General features: G+C 37.6%; 1 protein-coding gene and 1 long non-coding RNA gene across 2 annotated transcripts in view; one reads left to right on the forward strand and one right to left on the reverse strand.

Moving 5' to 3' along the window:
• LOC101357845 (NAD(P) transhydrogenase, mitochondrial) overlaps positions 1-21,501 on the forward strand; it is a 53,985-nt gene that overhangs the window by 16,920 nt on the left and 15,564 nt on the right. Inside the window, exons 8-9 of the mRNA XM_023742516.1 lie at positions 5,901-6,060; positions 6,915-6,996. Coding sequence (XP_023598284.1) covers positions 5,901-6,060; positions 6,915-6,996 — 242 coding nt within the window. The remainder of the gene's footprint in view (positions 1-5,900; positions 6,061-6,914; positions 6,997-21,501) is intronic.
• LOC111822786 (uncharacterized) overlaps positions 1-21,501 on the reverse strand; it is a 63,585-nt gene that overhangs the window by 8,745 nt on the left and 33,339 nt on the right. The window lies entirely within an intron of this gene.

The following is a 21,501-nucleotide window of genomic DNA, read 5'->3' on the forward strand; positions in this document are numbered from 1 at the left end:
CATCTGAGTTGTTTCTGTCTTTTTGCTGTTGTGAGCAGTGCTGCAGTGAACATGTGTGTGCATATGTCTATTCGTGTGACAGCTCTTAATTTTCTGGGATATATTCCTAGGAGTGGGATTGCTGGATTGTATGGTATTTCTGTTTCTAGCTTTCTAAGGAAGTGCCATATAGTTTTCCAAAATGGTTGTACCATTTTGCGTTGCCACCAGCAGTACATAAGAGTTCCAGTTTCCCCATAGCCTCTCCAACATCATTTTAAGTATTTTTAAGTATACAATTCAGTGACATTAATTACATTCACCATGTTGTGCGACCATTATCATTTTCTATTTCCAAAAGTTTTATATTACCCCAAACAGAAACTCAGTACCCCTTAAGCAATGCCTCCCCATTTCCTCTTCCGCTCACTCCTTGTAACCACTAATAAACTTTACTCTCCATGCATTTGCCTATTCTCGATATTTCATATAAGTGGGATCATTCAATATTTGTCCTTTTGTGACTGACTTATTTCACTTGGCATAATGTTTTCAAGGTTCATCCATGTTGTAGCATGTATCAGGACTTCATTTCTCTTTATGGCTGAATAATATCCCCCTGTATGTGTATACCACCTTTTGTTTATCCACTCACCTATTGATAGACACCTGAGTTGTTTCCATAGGTCAGATATTTACAAGTGCGATTACTTGGTCAAAGCGGGTAAGATCTTTTTGTTGGCTTTCAATGCTGATAAATGATCTCCACAAAGAATTCACCACTTGAAGCTCCCACCAGTGATGCACGGGGGTACCTGTTTCATTACACAGTCTCTATTTCTAGGTATTATTACAAATAAACAACAAACCAACAAAAATAAACCTGTCATACGTTTAGATTTTAAAGATAGAAATTTTCCTGATTTCTGAATTTTTACATTAACCTTTATTGGTTCTTAGCTTATGCTTCTTTATTATAGGAAATTGTCTTTTCAAGACTGGTGCTCAGAAGCTCAAGGAGGTTCATAATAATAATAAAAACGTGTATAATTGGGCATAGTACAATACTGCAGGCATTATGCTGGATGCTTTATAAATATCAACTTATTTAATCTTTTTTTTTTAATTGTGCTTTAGGTGAAAGTTTACAGTGTAAGTTAGTTTCTCATTCAACAGTTGACACAAAAATTGTTTTGTGACATTGGTTGCAGTCCCTGCAATGTGACAGCACTTTCCCCCTTTCCACCCTGCGTCCATTCGTCCAATTTTCCTGTCCCTTCCTGCCTTCTTGTCTTGCTTTTGGGCAGGAGTTGCCCATTTGGTCTTATATATTTGATTAAACTAAGAAGCACGTTCCTCACGTGTGTTATTGTTCGTTTTATAGGCTTGTCTGATCTTTGGCTGAAAGTTGAACTTTGGGAGTGGCTTTAGTTCTGAGTTAACAGACTGTGCAGGGGCCATAGTCTCAGGCGTTCCTTTAGTCTCTGTTAGACCAGTAAGTCTGGTCTTTTTTTGTGAATTTGAATTTTGTTCTAGATTTTTCTCTTGCTCTGTCTGGAACTCTGTATTGTGATCCCTCTCAGAGCAGGCACCATCTAGTTCTTCTGGGCTCAGGCTGGAGCTGTGGTTCATGTGGTCCTTTAGTCCCTTGGGCTAATATTTTCCTTGTGCCTTTGGTTTTCTTCATTTTCCTTTACTTCAGACAAGATGGGACCAATAGGTGTATCTTAGATAGCCACTTGCAAGCTTTTAAGACCCCAGTCACTACTCACCAAAGTAGGATGTAGAACATTTTCTTTATGAACTGTGTTATGCCGGTTGAGCTAGATGTCCCCCAAGACTGTGACCCCTAGCCCTCAGCCCCATCATTTAATCTTCACATTAGTTATGGAGGTAGGAAATATTCTAATTTTACAGAGAAGACATTTAAGATACCGTTTAGTTTTCACCTTTGTGTTTATGGAGCCTGACCTAGCACCTGGCACATTCAGATGGATATAGTGTTTGTGAAATGAACATTGGATGAATCTTTTATCTGTTAGCTCAGTCCATATTTTGGAATCCTACCTGGATAGGTTACGGCAGCAGGTACCCTAGGGTTAATGTGGTGCCAGTATGTTGACCTTCATTATTTTATTACTTATTGAAGTAAACTTGCAAGTCTAAACCAGAACAGAATGTTTTTATTACATGAGAGGGAATGGAATGCACCCCAAGTGGCTAACCCACAATTCCTAAAATTTAATTTTTGTTCTGACAGAGAATTCTTTTGGGTATCCTCTGAGCCTAGTGCTGTGGTTACACAACTCCCAATATTATAAAAATTGAAAAATGTCAACAGTGTCTAAACACCCAGTGCAAATGAATGATTTGCTTTATATTTGATTATCATCCATATACAGTAAAACCTGCAAAAGTTGGAACCTGTATAAGGCGGAAACCTGTCAGAGAAGGAAAACTAAAATATTTTCCACTAATAGAGAACAATAGAAAAATAGTAAGACTATACCCTGTCAAAGGCAGAAAACTTGTGAGACCTGGAAAAACAAGGCAGTTGCATCGAGTTATGGCTCTCATAGGTTTCATTGTATTAACCTCTTTATGATTTTGTAGTCCCTCTACTTTCAGGTAGTGTCCAGATTGCCTGGGAAATAGAGGGCTTGCAGAAATGGAGCAGCATTTTCAGAGCAACTTTTCTGATTTTTGCACATCAAGTGAAAATAGAACAGAATGAAGTAACTCAAAAGCCAAACAAAATTTTTTTTTTTTTTGCTCTGCAGTATAATTAATTAGCACCTACAAAACATTGAAATGAGAGCTGCTTTGTTGTTAGGTGCCACTAAGTTCTGGTTCATAGCGACTCTGTGTACAGCAGTTCTGGCTCATAGCGACTCTGTGTACAGCAGAATGAAACATTGCCCGGTCCTGAGTCATCCTCACAATTGTTGCTGTCTTTGAGCCCACTGTTGCAGCCACTATGTCAGTCCATCTCATTGAGGGTGTCCCTCTTTTCTGCTGATGCTCTACTTTACCAAGCATGATGGCTTTGTCTGTAGTATGACCTTTCTTTTGTTTTCAGATTTATTTCTTAACAGTGTGCTTGGAATTATGTGAATTAAAGGCCTTGTTAATGTAACATACAATTTTCATTAAAGGGTTTAATAGCTTAAAAGGAACAATCTTGGACAGGGTTGCAAATACTTTGTCTTGGAAGCTGAGAACTCTTTAATCTGTGGATCAGTGGTCACAGGATAGTCTCATTAATCACTTCAGCAAGCAAAAAAAAAAAAAAAAAAAGAAACAAAAGCAAACCCTAAACATTTGTTGAAAATATGATGTTGCAATGGTACGTTCAGAGATGAAAAATAATTTAGTTTTTGAGAGACCGCATGGAATCTTCTTAATGGTGATATAATTGTGGATACATGTTTAACAAGTTGACTTTGATTGTGTGGTTCCCTTTTTTTCTCCCTAAGATGCCACCAGAAGTGGGTACACATTAATTTCTTGTCCTTAAAATTTCTTTCCTTCTCTATTCATTTTTATAATAAAAAGAAAATATTTCTTTTAAGCCAAGTTAGGATAAAGTGGTTATATCTCTCTACAGTACTGTGGGATACAGGTAATGGAGTCTCTTTGTATGTTTCTCTTTTGTTTTTTAGTTACAGATCACTAGAATAGCTCAATGTCTGAAACAGTCCTTTGACTTAAATTTTCAGGGCAAAAATTTGGTAAAACATATTTTTGGTAACTTAATTTCAGAATCTTGTAATTCAAAACTAGAAAGAATTTATCAAAATCAATGAGTGTTGCATGTTTGAGAGGTCTCAGGTGTGTATATTTGGATTTTCATTATACCTTAGATTTGTTCAGTATGGGAGGATGAGTTACTAATTTAAAACTTTATGTCAGATCGGAGCTGTTAACTTAATTGAAAACATTAATTTTTTTCTGACCCTCCTATCTGCTAGTAGTATACATAAAGATAGTCCAGGCTTTATTTTATATGTAATAATCTTGGACAAACTTACCCGACTTTTTACTCTATAAAACGTGAATGTTGTGTCAGACAGATGAGCTTGGGCAGAAAGAACAATTAAAAAAAAAATTCCAACAACATTTTGATCATCATCTTTGAAACTTACGCTACCTTTAAAGTGTGGCTCTCTGCTCATCTGTGCCCCTCTTCTGCCTGCCTTTACCTCTGTCCCACTTCAGCAGAACATGTAACTGTCTCCCCCGAGGTGGTAACATGGTGGGCCATCTTTGGATGAGTGGTCAGGTTTTTTTTTTTTTTCTTAGGTGGTACTTATCACTGAAGAGCTCCAGGTGCTTTTTAAATAATAAAGTTTTTTTTTTTTTTCAAGTAATAGATTGTCACTTATGTAGCTTTTAACTGATAGAAACAATGGATCAATGATATGCTTATTGTTCTTGTTAGCTGCCATGAGTCAGCCCCTACTCATGGAGACCTGGATCCCAGACCATTGTGAGCTATAGGATTTTCATTGGTTGACTTACAGGAGTAGATTGCCAGCCTTTATTTCTAGTTATCTTAGTCTGGAAGTTCCACTGAAATCTGTTCAGCATCATAGCAACATGCAGTCCTCCATTGTGAGAAGAGTGGTGACTGAGCTTGAGGTACATCGGCCGGGAATCGAACATGGAAGGTGGGAATTGTACCACGGAACCACCACTGCCCTCTGATATGCTTATTACAACCCTTTAAAATAAGGTTTAGTACTTTTCTGGAATTCTTTCCAGTGATAAATTCAGTTATAATTCTGTAGAATGACTGCTTTGGTCACATACAATTGTGATTTGAATTCTTAACATGCATTTGATTACTTAAAACAGCTAGCCCCTTGCCTTTTTCTTTTGCCACTCTATCTCCCCAAACCAAAACAAACCCATTGCCGTCCAGTCAATTCTGACTCATAGTGATCCTATAGGACAGAGTAGAACTGCCCCATAGGGTTTCCAAGGAGCAGCTGATGGATTCGAACTGCTGTCCTTTTGGTTAGCAGCTGAGCTCTTAACCATTGCGCCACCAGGGCTCCACTCCATCTCCAGAGGTCTATAATGAACTGTTTTCAAAAACCAGATCACTTATTGTCACGTATTTCAGTTGTGGTGTTTGTATGGTACCTTGTTGGGTGATTGTAAATGAACATGCAGTACGAAATGCCTGCCTCTTAACTTTGTTCTGAGGTTCTCTTTCTAGTTAAAAGGGTGGGTGTAAACTTTAAAGACAAAGTGTATAAACTTGTTCTTCTACCTTATTAGAAGTGAAATATTTTAGGAGCCTGATGATGAAGCCAGACACCTATAACCTATGTATAGGACTTCATGTAGCTGTATTTGATTTGGAAAATTAAGACCGTTTCAACCCGCATATTTTTTTTTCTCGACAGCAGAGGGCAGCAGAGTTCTAAATGAAATGGCCCCTTGTTATTTTGATTTTTCCAGTTGCCTCTTAACAGATTTGCAGCTCGTAGCATAATTTACCTGAGGATCTCTAGGATCACCTTGTAAAATTTCTTACTCCTGTCATTTCCTCTATTCCTCTTTTACTCTGGAGAAGTAGACATAAATATGAAGACAGAACTTGCTCAATCAGTACTCAGGCAATAATAAGTAGATCTGAATTTTTTATTTCTTAATTTTATTGGTAATTTTCCAATAATTTCTTTACCATAATTTACTCTTTTACTGAAAATGTGTCATTGCTTTCTAGACACCTTCGTCATTTAAATTTTTGAAATAAATTTTAGAAGTTAGAAAAGTTTATCCAGTAAAAATGCTCTAAATGATCAAATAAACCTCTTCAAATGATTCTGACTATCATGCATACAAGCTATGTATAATTTTTAAAAAATTATGTGGATTAAACCCTTACAGCTGATTATTTTGCTCTCCAGGCAATGAATCGCTCCCTGGCTAATGTGATTCTTGGAGGCTATGGTACCACTTCAACAGCTGGTGGGAAACCCATGGAAATTTCTGGCACACATACAGAAATCAGCCTTGACAATGCAATTGACATGATTCGAGAAGCTAATAGCATTATTATTACTCCAGGTAAAAAACAAAACAAAAAAAAACCCAGACAACTATAATATGGTATTGGATAGTGATGGATGGTGTTGGTGGTAGGGGAAGGTAGAGGGAATAGCTTGAGCCGAGACTTGGCATTTGGGAAAAACGGAGATAGAAAAGTGGACACAGATGTGAGATTCATTGTACAGGAAGAATGGACAGAATGTCGGGGTTAAAGGAGAAAGAAGTGACTGAAATTTTTCGTTATGCCTATAAGAACATCAGAATTGTTGGGAGACCATTTTTTGGTGGAAGAGGAGCATTTTAAGTTCTGTTTTAGAGACATTAAATTTGAGGTGGAGATGAGACAGTGGACATGCCATACTGTAGTTCAAATGACAGGTCAAAGCTAGAGACAGATTGGGAGTCATCAGTTGATAGTTAAAAAAAGAAATTGGCTGAGATTTTCTAAGGAGAGTGTGAGGGGGTAAAGCTAAAGCCCTGGGTAACGTTGTCATTTAAGGGGGAGAACAGAAAAAGAACAGCTATCCAAGGAAATAGAGGAAGAGTAGTAACAAAGTTAGGAGGGGAAGCAGAGGACTGCAGGGTCATCAAAGCCAAGGATGAAGGTAGTTTAAAAGCATATGTGAGTGTGTGTGGGTGTGTGTACAGGGGGAGGGTGCCCAGCCATATCAGATATTACAGAAGACCGAGGAGGGAGCATTGGATTTTGAATTTGAAATTTAGGCCAATATTTGAAAAAGTCCAGACTCAAAGTTTGCTTTCATTTTTAGTCTTGTGTATGTTGGCATAAAAATAAGTTTTGATAAGGGAGAGATTAGTTCATAAAATTTCAAAAAAAATACATTCTTCTGTGTTTTTAATGTTTCTTGTAGGCTATGGTCTCTGTGCAGCCAAAGCTCAGTACCCCATCGCTGATTTGGTAAAGATGCTCAACGAGCAAGGCAAAAAAGTCAGGTAGGTGCTTGCAAGTGAGAGGCGTGGCATGAGCGTAATGATGCACATGTGAAATAAAAGTAAGTAGATGACTGTTTTTTAAAGTGAAATTTTACATATGTAATCCTAGGTACAACAAGTAAGTTGTTATAGAAAACTCTCCTCTAGGGTTAATCTTACTACCTAGTTTTTGCTCTTACTCTCTAATAGTGTGAACGGTACTAAACACAGATTTATTTCAGAAAGGGAACTTTTATTATACCAAATTCCAGGCTATTTATTGAGGGGGAAATAAAGCAGAAGTCTGGGGTCTCTGTGATTTGATTTGGAGGAGGAGGTCTAACAAAGTATTTGAACTACATCAAATGGTGTCTTTTTGGTTTCTGTTTTTCACACTGAAGAAAAACAGAAGGTCTCAAACAAGAGGGCTTTGAAGAGTGAAACCCAGTAGTAAACCTGTGGGCTAATTACTGTTTTGCTCGTTTAGCTTTCAAACTCTCAGGGTGGAAAAGACTGATGAAATTTTCTTTTTCTAATATACATTATTAGAAATATGATTTAGAGCAGCAGCTGCTCCTGCCATTTGTCATTTGGGCACTGGTCTCAACTCTTGGTAGGCAGGTAGGATATTGAGCAGATCAGCAAAGTTGAGGACTCTGCATTCCTAGGCCGTTCCTCAGCACCTTGGATAAAGAATTTGAGGAACATAAAAATGGGGCCATTGGGTGGTGAACTTGGTGACCACTGTGACACTTTGCATTTGTCTTGTTCACCTTTGGCTCCCCATTCTGAATGCTAGTGTTACTTAGGAGTCAGTGAACAGACCCTCTGGAGTTATCCCTAGTAGACCTGCTGCTTATGTGGTGGGCAAGCTGGTTCAGTAGCAGTACCATTGACACAGAGCTGCAAGTCAGAGAGACAAGATGCTGTGTATGTCATAAAGCAGAAATAGTTTGCTCACCAGATGGTTAGCGTCTGTTAACAAAACTGTATTAATGTTTCCTAATAAAAGTTCCTTTTGACATAACTCCTAAAATTTTGGATGGGGACAGATGATAAGAAAGTAAACCAAATAGTATGCCTAGAACTAAGCAGGGTATCTGTACCAGAACTGGATACAGACTCCTGATCTTTGTCTTGAATGTCCCAGCTACTAATAGTGGTAAAAGTGGCTTAGATAATGAAATCAGATAGTTACCTAAAAAGTTTTAGTGTCAGCAATATGAATATGCAGCTGCATTTTCTTCCTTCTTTCCTTTCCTTCTCAGTTTTCCTCTCTTTCCGTTTTCTTCTCCCCTTGCCCCCTCTCCCTGTAATCTGTAGTTTGTCTGTTTTTCAAATACATGAAGTCAAAATACTATCACTCATAGATTACTAGGTATGTAATGCAGATGGTTTCTATATTTAGGAATAATCTTAGATGAATTGAAGATAGAAGATGCAAATAGTCATTGACTTAAAAAAATTTTCACATAAGAAGTCTCCTTTTTAATTACTTATTCCTATTTTCACATAGGGCATTAAACTGTGCCTCTCTTTTAGGCATAGTTTTGCTGCTTAGAGTATGCGCAGAGCTGTAAGTGGAAAGGATGTATAAAAGAATCTTTTTTGATTTTCCCAGAGAGATTGTTTTCCTTTATTTAATCCACATGTGAAAAAGTCTAATGTGTTAGTAATACCTTCTGTCACCACATAAATGTTTAGGAGATGAGTGGCAATCCTAATAAAATAGAGAGAGAATGATGGCTTTCATGTCTCAGTTATCCTTAGCAAAGGGAATGGTGAATTTGACATACCTCTGCTATTATCCATTGACTGGCCTAGGTTAAGGCAGACATTGTGGAAAATCAGCCCAGTGTTAGATGGGTGGATGCAAAGTTGGAGAGCCTTAAAATACTGTTAGGCAGCTTGAAGGAGGGCAGGATGTGAAACGAAAGGAATTAGAGGGATAGAGAAAAATGATCTGAAAAGAAAAGTGATAAGACAAATGAATATTTAGTTTTTGACCTGATTAAAATTAGAATTTCATCCACGAGGACATAATATTAACTCCTGTGGTAGGATGATTTCTGTCACACTGCATGGGAAAGTAATTATTTGACTTAAGATTGGGGGTATTTAAGTCTATGTTTATAAATAGTTTCTCAGTTATAAATTTTACAGAAGTGATTTTGTTACTAGGACAGAGAGCTTTTCATCATTTCACATAATTGTTGACATAGATGTTCAAAATATTTTTTTATGTAAGATCATAATAAAATTATTGCTCAGCCTGGTTTCTGTGTTTGTGAGTTAGGAAAACCAATATTCATCTGCCTATTTCATATTAATGGAGAGACTGTATATTGATAAAATTTTTTTACTGTATATATTGAATTTTCAACATGGACTCTGTAACAGAGTTATGTAAATCTCATAGCTGAATTAAAGGAAAGGATTATTCTTGCTAACATGATGACAGTAGATTATCATATTTTTCTTTCTAGCTTCTGTGTGGGATTTTTTCTTTTTTTTAATTTAAAAGGAATTATAGCAGCTTTGTTGATTTTGCTTTATGTGTGTCATCGTCTTTTCACGGGAGAAATGCAAATTTTCTTTATGAAGTTAGGAATACATATATACATAGAGGCTAGCTTTTTTCTTTTTCTTTTTTTTTTTAAGAGGCAAATGCCTGTTTGAACAAGAGATGGCTGCAGCGTTTACCTTGTATTTTAATGAAATAAGTCTGTATTTACAGTTTGCGGTAATTTAGTCCTTTCATCACTCTGTGGAGCTCCCACGGTGTTCATTGAGTGCAGCTGCTGGCCCTCTGGTTTCAGTCGGTCTTTGTGCCTCAGGACCCCAGCATGCCTCACATCCAGATGTGGTGACATACTCGCACACATCCCTGTGGAAATGTGCCAGTGTGGACATACGATTGCCATCAATTAGTTATGCCCATGTGGTGCCAAGAAAAATTGCATCTGTCATACAGTCTGTCTGGCTTCATGGCCCATGATTTAGAGACATTCCTGTTTTCTTTTACTTTGGCCATAGTAATAACATGCTCACAAAAAGCTGAGATTATATAATGAAGCACATGACATTTCACGATAAGAGCTCATTTCAGAACGTCATGAAAGTTCATGGGCTTAGTCTTTCTCTAGTGACCAAATTTACATTGCTTCCCGATTGCCCAGAATGCGTGTGCAACTTACCTAACTTATACTTGGTCTCTAAAAGCATTTTATTACACAATTCTGCTACGAGAGCACAGACATTGTTTTTTCTCTACTTCTCTATTTTGGGGTTGAATATATTATAGGGCTTTCCTTATAAAGCAAAGATAATGTTCCCTATGAATAATTCATAGAAATGGGTGCAATTTTTTTTCTCTTTGTAATTGATCACTGCTTAATTTTCTTCCTATAAAGGATTATTACTTGGATTGTCACAGAAGTCTTTCGAATTTATGAGACCACTTTTCACCTTCTTTGACTAACTTATGTGTTGCTTTCATGTTAATGTTCAACTATATCTTATTAATTTATCAATAGAAACTTATTACTGGATACTGAGAATACAGAGATGCTTAAACTGTCAAGAGTTTATAGTTATGAAGACAAATCCCATTTAATGTGATGATATGGTAAAACAAGTAGAGTAAAAGTAGGGAAGGAATGCAAAGGAGCGGAGTAGTTAACTGCCCAGGAGATGTTTTAAGCTTTTCATACTACCCATAACATGAAATTTTTTATGTTTTTAAAAACAGAAATACACATCTATTTTTTATCCTCTGTCTAAACTCATCTAGCTGCTTTTGGTATTTGAAGTTTAATACTTCTTATGGTTTGGTTTAAATATATGTTATTTTTGCTGAGAAATCTATTCTTTGAAGATGCTTTAAGATGAAATATTTTGCCATCTAACTCGGGTTTCTTTGCTTTTCACATATTAAATGTGATTCAAATGAACAAAGAATCGGCCTTGTTGGATTTGTTATGTTCGTGGGTGGAGGAGAGCCAGGGTATGCAGATCTGTAAAGTAATAAAAGTACATGCTCCTGAAAAGAATAGATATTAGGCCAGATAAAATATATAATATAGTATTTGGGTAAATAAGTAGACATTATTTACCAATTTCATGTCAGCGTTGTAATACTTTCTTTTCGTATATGGGTATTCATTCATTCACTGAACAAATATTTATATAGTGCCTACTTTGTGCCAGGCACTGTTCTAGGTCCTGAGGATACGTGAGTGGATATACAGATAAAAATTCCTAACCCTGTGGAGCTTAAGACACGTTCACTGGGAGGTTAGTTAATTGCGCTTCAAGATCTTTTAAATTGGAGACACTATAATATCATAGTGTCTCCAGTTCAGTGCTATTGAAATGGGGAAGAACATCTGTAATATGGGAATTATAGCATATTTTCAGTTACAACTGGCACTACATTATTTGGTGATGAATTAGCCAGTGCTTCTGGTTTTCTGAAAGAATATGGTGTGTTTCTTTGTACTTTGCACTGAACCTGGCTTCTTAAAAACATGGCAACTGTAAGGTAGGAGTGATTGGTATTATTTGTGTGGTTGGTCAAATGAGTAAAACTTTTGGTAGAAGAGAGGAAAACCAAGGGAATATGTGTGTTTACTCACATGTGTGTTCAAACTGTTGTACATAATTGCCAGTATGTTATGCTCCTAGAAAGTGGCCACCTTCATCCCAGATTCTGACTGTTGACCAGAGTACCTTTGGCTTTATAGTGGCTACTTTAAACAGCATCTTGGTATGGTGGACGGAACAGAAGACTATGTTAAGAGTCTGTACTTTAGGTGCTTTGTAAAGCCTCTTCTAGCTGTACCTTTCTAGGACTCACTCGTTGGAAACTCTTGTCATAGACACTCCGGTACTCTGAGGGAGCTTGATATTGATGAAACTGGTGCCTCTAACCATCAGAGTGATTTTTGGTTTCTAGTTCTAGTATTAGTTATAATAAACTCTTTGAGCTGAGTTTCTTCTATGAGGTTTTTGTAAACATGGCAGAGTATAGATTAAAAAACCCCTCTTCTCATTTCATGTTCAAATTCTTCAGTATTTTGCTTATAATGATTTTCATATTACAGTGCCCACTAGCCATTGCATTTGAAGAGTGATATTATTCAAACAGAAAGATAAATTATGTATAATTTTTACTAAATCTCTGTAATACACCAGAATGTAATGTTCTAGAATATTGTTATTATTGTTGTTAGGTGCCATCCAGTCAGTTCTGACTCATAGCGACCCCATGTACAACAGAACAAAACACTGCCTGGTCCTGTGCCATCCTCACGATCATTACTGTCCTTGAGCCCATGGTTGCAGCCACTGTGTCAGTCCATTTTGTTGAGGGTCTTCCCTTCTTTCACTGACCCTCTATTTCACCAAGCTTAATGTCCTTCTCTAGGGACTGGTCCTTCCTGATAACATTTCCAGAGTATGTGAGACGAAGTCTTGCCATCCTTGCTTCTAATGAGCATTCTGGCTGTACTTCTTCCAAGACAGATTTGTTTGTTCTTCTGATACTGCATGGTATATTCACTATTTTTTGCAAACACCATAATTCAAAGGCATCAATTCTTCTTTGGTCGTCCTTATTCGTTGTCGAGCTTTCACATGCATATGAGGTGATTGAAAATACCATGGCTTGGGTCAGTCACACCTTAGCCCTCAGAGTGATATCTTTGCTTTTTAGTGGCAGATAGAATTTTAGTTTTTCCTCTGATATCATTCTTCATAGTCTTATTGGTTATTTTGAGATAAAAAGTTGGTAGTCCTATAGTTTCTAATTTCGGCTTGGTATCTGGGTTATTTGCCTTTTTGTTGTTGAGGTTTTGCAGTATCTTGTAGATTTTGGAGATTAGACGCTGATCGGATTTGTCATAGCCAAAAATTTTTTCCCAGTCTGTAGGTTGTCTTTTTACTCTTTTGGTGAAGTCTTTTGATGAGCATAAGTGTTTGATTTTTAGGAGCTCCTGGTTATCTAGTTTCTCTTCTGGTGTTTGTGCATTGTTACTTATTGTTTGTATTCTGTTTATGCCATGTATTAGGGCTCTTAGCTTTGTCTCTATTTTTTCTTCCATGATCTTTATCGTTTCGATTTTATATTTAAGTCTTTGATCCATTTTGAGTTAGTTTTTGTGCATGGTGTGAGGTATGGGTCTTGTTTCAGTTCTTTGCAGATGGATATCCAGTTATGCCAGTATAGTTTGTTAAAGAGACTGTCTTTTCCTCAATTTAATGGGCTTTGGGCCTTTGTCAAAATCAGCTGCTCATAGGTGGATGAACTTATATCTGGATTCTCAACTCTGTTCCATTGGTGTATGTATTTGTTGTACCAAGACCAGCCTGTTTTGACTACCGTGGTGGTATAATAGTTTCTAAAATCAGGTAGTGTGAGGCTTCCCACTTTGTTCTTCTTCTTGACTAATGCTTTATTTAGGGCCTCTTGTCTTTCCGTGAGAAGTTGGTGATTTTTCTTTCTCCATCTCATAAAAAAATGCCGATGGAATTTGGATCAGGATTGTATTGTATCTGTAGATTGCTTTGGGTAGAATTGACATTTTCACGATGTTGAGTCTACCTATCCATGAGCAAGGTATGTTTTTCCACTTATGCAGGTCTCGTTTAGTTACTTGCAGTAGTGTCTTATAGTTTTCTCTGTATAGGTCTTTTACGTCTCTGGTTAGATTTATTCCTTGGGCTTGGTATCTGGATTTGAAGAGTCCCTAGGTAGTGCAGACGGTTAATGCTCTTGGCTGCTTCCAGAAAAGTCTGAGGTTCAAGTCCACCCAGAGGTACCTTGAAAGAAAGACTTGGCAGTCTACTTCCAAAAAATCAGCCATTGCAAACCCTGTAGAGCTTAGTTCTGTTCTGACACATGTGGGGTAACCATGAGTCAGAATTGACTCGATGGCAGCTGGTTTAGCTAGATTTGGTTCTGTGATGGAAAAGCCTGATTTATACACAATCTATAATTAATCTCCGTGGAGTGGAAAAGGTAGTATTGTGGCTTGATTCTATAGAGGACTCCCTTGCTGTTTTCCCTAAATCTTTTGACCTCATTCTCTTTAAATGACATCTCTTTTGGTGGCCTGAGTGTCTCATGTTACACATAGAGATGAAAAATGTGACCTTAGCCTTCTGTCAAACCTTTCCTCACTCACATTCGTAGAACAAGTTCTTTTATTCTGTATCAGAAAAATTGTGCCCCTGAGACATTTTGGTAAGCTCTTTAACTTTCATAAATTTGTTTTTCTGAAGAAGTGAAGGCCATGGATAAGCACCAGATTTCAGAGTTAGAGAAACAGTTCAACCCTTATTTGCTTTCAAAAAAAAGGAAGAAGGGTACATAATGTTCTCTAATTCTGGCTGCTGGAAAGTTCTAGGAAATTAAATGAACATTATTTTTCTTTTCTATTCAGAATTATCTGAGTGAGTCTGTCTGAACCACTGCATCTAAGAAGGACTTTCACAATTTTAGAAAGCTGGGTGTCCATTGTTTTGCCTAAGAAGCCTAGCCAGAGAAGTTGATTCCACAACCTTTCTCATTAGTCAGTTTCTATGGATAGCAACTATTTCGTCAGGAAATTTTTTTTTCCTACTTCATTACTGTATTTCTCTACCGATGGATAGGCTAGCTCCACCCAGCTGGTCCCCAGCCTTTTCACTACCAAGACTAATTTATGTAACATTTACCCAGCTACCCTCATGTTTTAAAAGGTTTTATTCCAAACTGCAGAAACTTTTCCTTGTGCTTTTAATAAGTTACCTGTAACTGTCTATCAGAAGTTCTGATCAGGATGTGATAAGACAAAGAAACCTGCCTTTTCAGTTATCCTGTCATATTTTTCACAGGTAGGTGTACAATTAATTTAAATAATATTGAATATAGTAACAAATCCTTTTATTACCGTGATGGACCCTCCTCGGAATAGAGCATTGCCACGTGAAACATAGAACACCAGAGGTCTTTAAGGTGTGCCCATACCAGGGGCTCCTTCTTACCTCCACAGTGGAATCCTCAGCCTGTTTTGTGACAGAACACTGTACACACATAATCGGTGTAATTCTAAATAAAGGACTCTTGCTTTTAAAGCAGATTCAAGATCCATTTTAACCGTTAAGGTTCTAATGATTTATAAATACTTGCTTAAAAACAGGAGGGATAAGCAGGCTTTTAACAAATTAGTCCTCTTTTTATTTCCTCTGTATCATGTTTTTTCCTAGTTAATTTGTCAACCTCCTAGGACTTGTTGTTGTTGTTGTTAGGTGCCGCCGAGTCAGTTCCGACTCATAGCAACCCCATGTACAACAGAACGAAACCATGCTCTGTCCATCACCATCCTAACGATCGTTAATGCGTGAGTCCATTGTTGCAGCCACTATGTCAGTCCATCTAGTTGAGGGTCTTCCTCTGTTTCGGTGGTCCTCTACTTTACCAAGCATGATGACCTTCTCCAGGGACTGATCCTTCCTGTTAACATGTCCAGGGTATGTGAGACAAAGTCTCGCCATCATTGCTTTTAGGGAGCATTCTGACTGTATTTCTTCCAAGACAGATTAGTTCCCTAGGAGCTTAGAATAACATTTGTAGGAAAATTGTGGGATGATGGTATTTGGAAGGTAGAATTCCAAAAAGTACTATCAATGTATCTTGCCCTATATATAGTTTATTTTAAAATATAAAACACAGTAAACTAAGGGAGATTAACCCTTTGAATCTCTTGAATATGGAAATAAATTTTGCGCAGTGACTCCCAAACATATGACAAAATAGTTGAAGGTTGTAAAGGACTTTTTAAAAAAAATCTATATTTCCTTTTTGCTATTTATAATAGGAAGAGGCTGTAAAATGGGAAAAGTACCTTAGAAAGGGCCCTAGTTGTCCCTGTAGTTTCTTTGTCTTATTGCTAAATTGGGATGCTTGGCTCTTCCACATGGTTTGTTGGTGAAGTAGTGTTGTTAGGTACCATCAAGTCGGTTCCAACTCATAGCGACCCTGTGTAAAACAGAACAAAACACTGCCCAGTCCTGCAACATCCTCACAATCATTGTTATGCTTAAGCCCATTGTTGCAGCCACTGTGTCAGTTCATTTCATTGAGGGTCTTCCTTTTTTTCACTGACCCTCTATTTACCAAGCATGATGTCCTTCTCCAGGGACTGACCCCTCCTGATAACACATCCAAAGTATGTGAGACAAAGCCTTGGCCATTCTGTCTTCCAAGGAGCATTCTGGCTGTACTTCCTTCAAGACAGATTGTTCGTTCTTCTTGCAGTTGATGCTATATTCAATATTCTTTGCCAGCACCATAATTCAAAGGCATCAATTCTTCTTGGGTCTTCCTTATTCATTGTCCAGCTTTCACATGCATATGAGGCGATTGAAAACACCATGGCTTGGGTCAGGCACACCTTAGTCTTCAAGGTGACATCTTTGCTTTTCAACACTTTCAAGAGGTCTTTTGCAGCATATTTGCCCAATGCAATGCGTCATTTGATTTCTTGACTGCTGCTTCCATGGGTGTTGATTGTGGATCCAAGTAAAATGAGATCCTTGACAATTTCAATCTTTTCCCCGTTTATCATGATGTTGCTTATTGGTTCAGTTGTGAGGATGTTTTTTCTTTATGTTGAGGTATAATCCATACTGAAAGCTGTGGTCTTTGATCTTCGTCAGTAAGTGCTTCAAGTCCTCTTCACTTTCAGTAAGCAAGGTGTCATCTGTATAACGCAGATTGTTAATGAGTCTTCTTCCAGTCCTGATGCCCTGTTCTTCATATAGTCCAGCTTCTCTGTTTACTCAGCATACAGATTTAATAGGTATGGTGAAAGGATACGACCCTGACACACACTTTTCCTGACTTTAAACCATGCAGTATCCCCTTATTCTGTTCGAACAACTGCCTCTTGATCTATGTACAGGTTCCTCATGAGCCCAATTAAGTGTTCTGGAATTCCTATTCTTTGCAATGTTATCCGTAATTTGTTACAATCCACACAGTCAAATGCCTTTGCATAGTCAAGAAAACACAGGTAAATATCTTCCTGGTATTCTCTGCTTTCAGCCAGGATCCATCTGACATCAGCAATGATATTCCTGGTTCCACATTGTCTTCTGTATCTGGTTTGAATTTCTGGCAGTTTCCTGTCAATATACTGCTACAGTTGCTTTTGAATGATCTTCAGCAAATTTACTTGCATGTGATATTAATGATATCGTTTGATAATTTCCTCATTCGATAGGATCACCTTTCTTGGGAATAGGCATAAGTATAGATCTCTTCCAGTAGGTTGGCTAGGTAGCTGTCTTCCAAATTTCTTGGCATAAACGAGTGAGTACTTCCAGTGCTGCATCTGTTTGTTGAAACATCTCAATTGGTGTTCTGTCAATTTCTGGAGCCTTGTTTTTCACCAGTGCCTTCATTGCAGCTTGGACTTCTTCTGTCAGTACCATTAGTTCCTGCTCATGTGGTACCTCCTGAAATGGTTAAACATCGACCAATTTTTTTTGGTATAGTGACTCTGTGTGTTCCTTCCATCTTCTTTTGATGCCTCCTGAGTCATTTAATGTTTTTCCCATAGAATCCTTCAATATTGCAACTTGAAGCTTGAATTTTTTCTTCAGATCTTTCAGCTTGAGAAATGCAGAGTGTGTTCTTCCCTTTTGATTTTCCATCTCCACATGTTTGCACGTCATTATAATACTTCACTTTGTCTTCTTGAGCCGCCCTTGGAAATCTTCTGTTCAACTCTTTTACTTCATCATTTCTTCCTTTCGCTTTACCTACTCGACGTTCAAGAGCAAGTTGCAGAGTTGGTGAACTAAATCTGAGCATTTCCATACTGCAAGAAGGAAGACGTAGTTTATTTGAACAACTGTAGTAGGACCCGTATGATGAATGTTTTATACTTTTTAATAGTCCCATGTGTCCAAGAACAATGGCCGTAATGCTCCTTGGTCAGAACATACTGTCTCCTTAGTCCATGATCACGGGAATTCACATTGTTGTATCCCCTTCCAAAACATGGGGTGTCCAAAATTTAATGTAAGATTGTGAAAAACTGTAAGAATGGGGTTTATATCATTATGTATCATAAAAGAGGCTTTTAAAAAAATGTTGTTTATTGAATTGTTCCTTTCCAAATTTTGTCTAGTTTACTTGCTATTCATGAATAGTTCTTGTATATGCTCTGATTCGTTTGTACTCTTTCCAGGTTAATTTAAAAGGCTCTGAAGATCTGGATTTTTTATTTAAGTAGATTATTCAACTTTTTTTGGACTCTATCTGGGACTTTTTTTTTTTTTTAATTGTGCTTTAGGTGAAAGTTTACAGCTCAAGTTAATTTCTCATACAAAAATTTATGTACATATTGTTATGTGACCCTAGTTGTAATCCCTATAATGTGACAGAACAGTCCCTCTTTCCACCCTAGGTTTCCCGTGTCCATTCAGCCAGCTCCTCTCCTTTCCTCCCTTCTCATCCTGCCTCTGGACAGGAGCTGTCCGTTTAGTCTCGTGTATCTACTTGAACTAAGAAGCACACGCTTCACGAGTGTTATTTTTTGTTTTATAGTCCACTCTAATTTTTGTCTGAAGAGCTGGCTTCAGGAATTGTTTTAGTTCTAGGTTAACAGAGAGTCCAGGGGCCATGTCTTCGGGGGTTCCTCTAGTCTCAGTCAGACCATTAAGTCTGGTCTTTTTATGTGAATTTGAGTTCTGCACCACACTTTTTTCCTGCTCTGTCAGGGATTTTCTGTTGTGTTCCCTGTTCGGGCGGTCATTGGTGGTAGCCAGGCGCCGTCTAGTTCTTCTGGTCCCAGGCTGATGGAGTCTCTGGTTTATGTGGCCCTTTTGTCTGTTGGGCTAGTATTTTGCTTGTATCTTTGGGGTTCTTCATTCTCCTTTGCTCCAGGTGGGTTAGGACCAGTTGATGCATCTTAGATGGCTGCTCACAAGCTTTTAAGACCCCAGACGCCACTCACCAAAGTGGGGTTCAGAACATTTTCTTAATAAACTTTGTTATGCTAATTGACCTAGATGAGCCTGGGACTATTCTTAATTGGTGACTGAGTCTTAGCTTTTTTATTTACGTAGTGTTTCATGAAAGACTTTATCATTTTTATATTTGAGAGAGAAAAATAGCAAAACGTTGAAATTTTTCTTGCTTCAAAATACTGAAGTGATTACCCTGACTTGGTGACATTTGTATCTTTCAGTTGAGGAAACTACTTTTTTTTGCCTAATAGTATCTGTTGAAACATTGAAAGTGATAATTGCCTTTTGAAATTTGACTCCATCATAGTAAATATGTATTTGAATATTAGTTATGGCCAAATTCCCAGTGAGTCCAGTGTTCATAACTATTGGCTTCAGTGTACATTTACTATATAATTTATCTAGAATTTACCTAGTCTTTTGATATAGTTGTGGGTACAAATAATTTCTGGCTTTTATTGGACTATATTGATATTTACTGAGATTTCAAGGTAAAAATGAGAAAATCAACTTAGAAACTTGACATTAAACAAACATTTGTTTTAGAGTGAAAATCTGTGCTTTTTGGCATATAAAATCATTATTAAAATGTATGTTTATTTTAAAAATACATGAGTATTTGTATTGAAAATATCTTTGAAAAGAGCATTTTAATTGCAGCTTATATTTATTCATATATACATATATTATGTGTGCCAGGCAGTGGTCTAAAGTGCTTATGAAGAGCCTTTACGTGAACTGTCTTACTAAAATCTCATAATAACCTTCTGAAGAGGTTTTGTTATTATTTCCATTATACACATGAAGAAATGGAGGCACACAGAAATCCCATTGCCACTGAGTCGATTCTGACTCATAATGACCCTATAGGACAGAGGAGAACTGCCCCACAGGGTTTCCAAGGCTGTAAATCTTTATAGAAGCAGGCTGCCGCGTCTTTCTCCCATGGAGTGGCTGGTGGATTGAACTGTCAACTTTTTGGTTAGCAGCCCAGCGAGTGCTTAACCAGTATACCACCAGAGCTACTGTACACAGGAATAAATTGTTCAAATGCTTTGAACCCAGGTGATGTCATTCTAGAGCTCTTAACTGCCACCTCCCTAAATTCTTTTTCTAAAAAGAGACACAGAAAGTTTATGAGTCATTCATGCCGTATAAAGCACACTATATTGGGTTGTTTGAACTCCTTCCTTCTCTCCCTCCCTCAATTGAGACCCTGTAGTAGAGTGCCTGGTGCTGTGGGAACTGACAAATAAGACATGATTTATGTACTCAGGGAGCTCCCAGGTTGGAGAGCACAGTCATGTTAACCAGTTGTTATGGTACAGTATGGTAAGGAGGGGATGCGTAAGCAAAGATCTTTCCATAATCTCATTTAGCAGTTGTTTTCCATCTGTAGAATCTTGTCATGATCAGGGACAGCTGACTCTTTTTTCTTAAGTGTGTGCATGATAATGATAATTTTCATGGTTCAAAGGGAAGAACTAAGAGGCTGGTAGGCTTTGCTTACTGGAATCCTGGATATTCATGTGATGATGGAACATTGATGAGCTTTGGCCATCAGCGCTTGGAAATTGCCAGTCATGGCCAACCAGTGTCTGATATAATTAATTTTAATATGTAGTTTGAAGGTTAGCCAGTTACACGGGCCAGACTTGTTACAAACTCATTGACTCATCAGTGTACACATATATAGCTCTGCAAATGAGTATGTTCTGTTATTTCTCTCAAAATACGGGCATTCTCTTGTATTAATCTCACATGTTTTTCTCCAACCTTAGAATCTAAAGTTTGCTCTAATAAATTATTATGCAAACAGATATAAAGTGGTTTGTCCTTTGGGATATAACATGTTGGTTAGCTTGGTGATTAGCTACCCCTCAACAACTAGCTCAACAGAAACATTGTCTTTATGCAGTCTGCAATTAATCAAAATACTTATTTTTTTAAATTGTACTTTAGATGAAGGTTCACAGAGCAAATTAGTTTCTCAATAAACAATTAATACACATAATTTGTGACATTGGTTGTCAACCCCATGACATATCAACACTTCCCCTTCTCGACCTTGGGTTCCCCATTACCAGCTTTCCTGTCCCCTCCTGCCTTCTCAACCTTGCCCCTGGGCTGGTGTGCCCATTTAGTCTCATTTTGTTTAATGGGCCTGTCTAATCTTTGGCTGAAGGGTGAACCTCCAGAGTGACTTCGGTATAATGCCCTTCATTCATCCATGTTGTGAGATGTTTCGCACACTCATCGTTGTTCTTCATCATTGCGTAGTATTCCATTGTGTGTATGTACCATAGTTTGTTTATCCATTCATCTGTTGATGGGCACTTAGGTTGTTTCTATCTTTTTACTATTGTGAGTAATGTTACAATGAACACGGGTGTGCAAATGTCTATTCGTGTGATGGCTCTTCTTTCTCTAGGATATATTTCTAGTAGTGGGATTGTCAGATCATAAGGTATTTCTATTTCTAGCTTTTTAACGAAAAAAAGCACT

The sequence above is a fragment of the Trichechus manatus genome, unplaced genomic scaffold, assembly GCF_000243295.1.
Source record: "Trichechus manatus latirostris isolate Lorelei unplaced genomic scaffold, TriManLat1.0 scaffold00212, whole genome shotgun sequence".
NCBI lineage: Eukaryota > Metazoa > Chordata > Mammalia > Sirenia > Trichechidae > Trichechus > Trichechus manatus.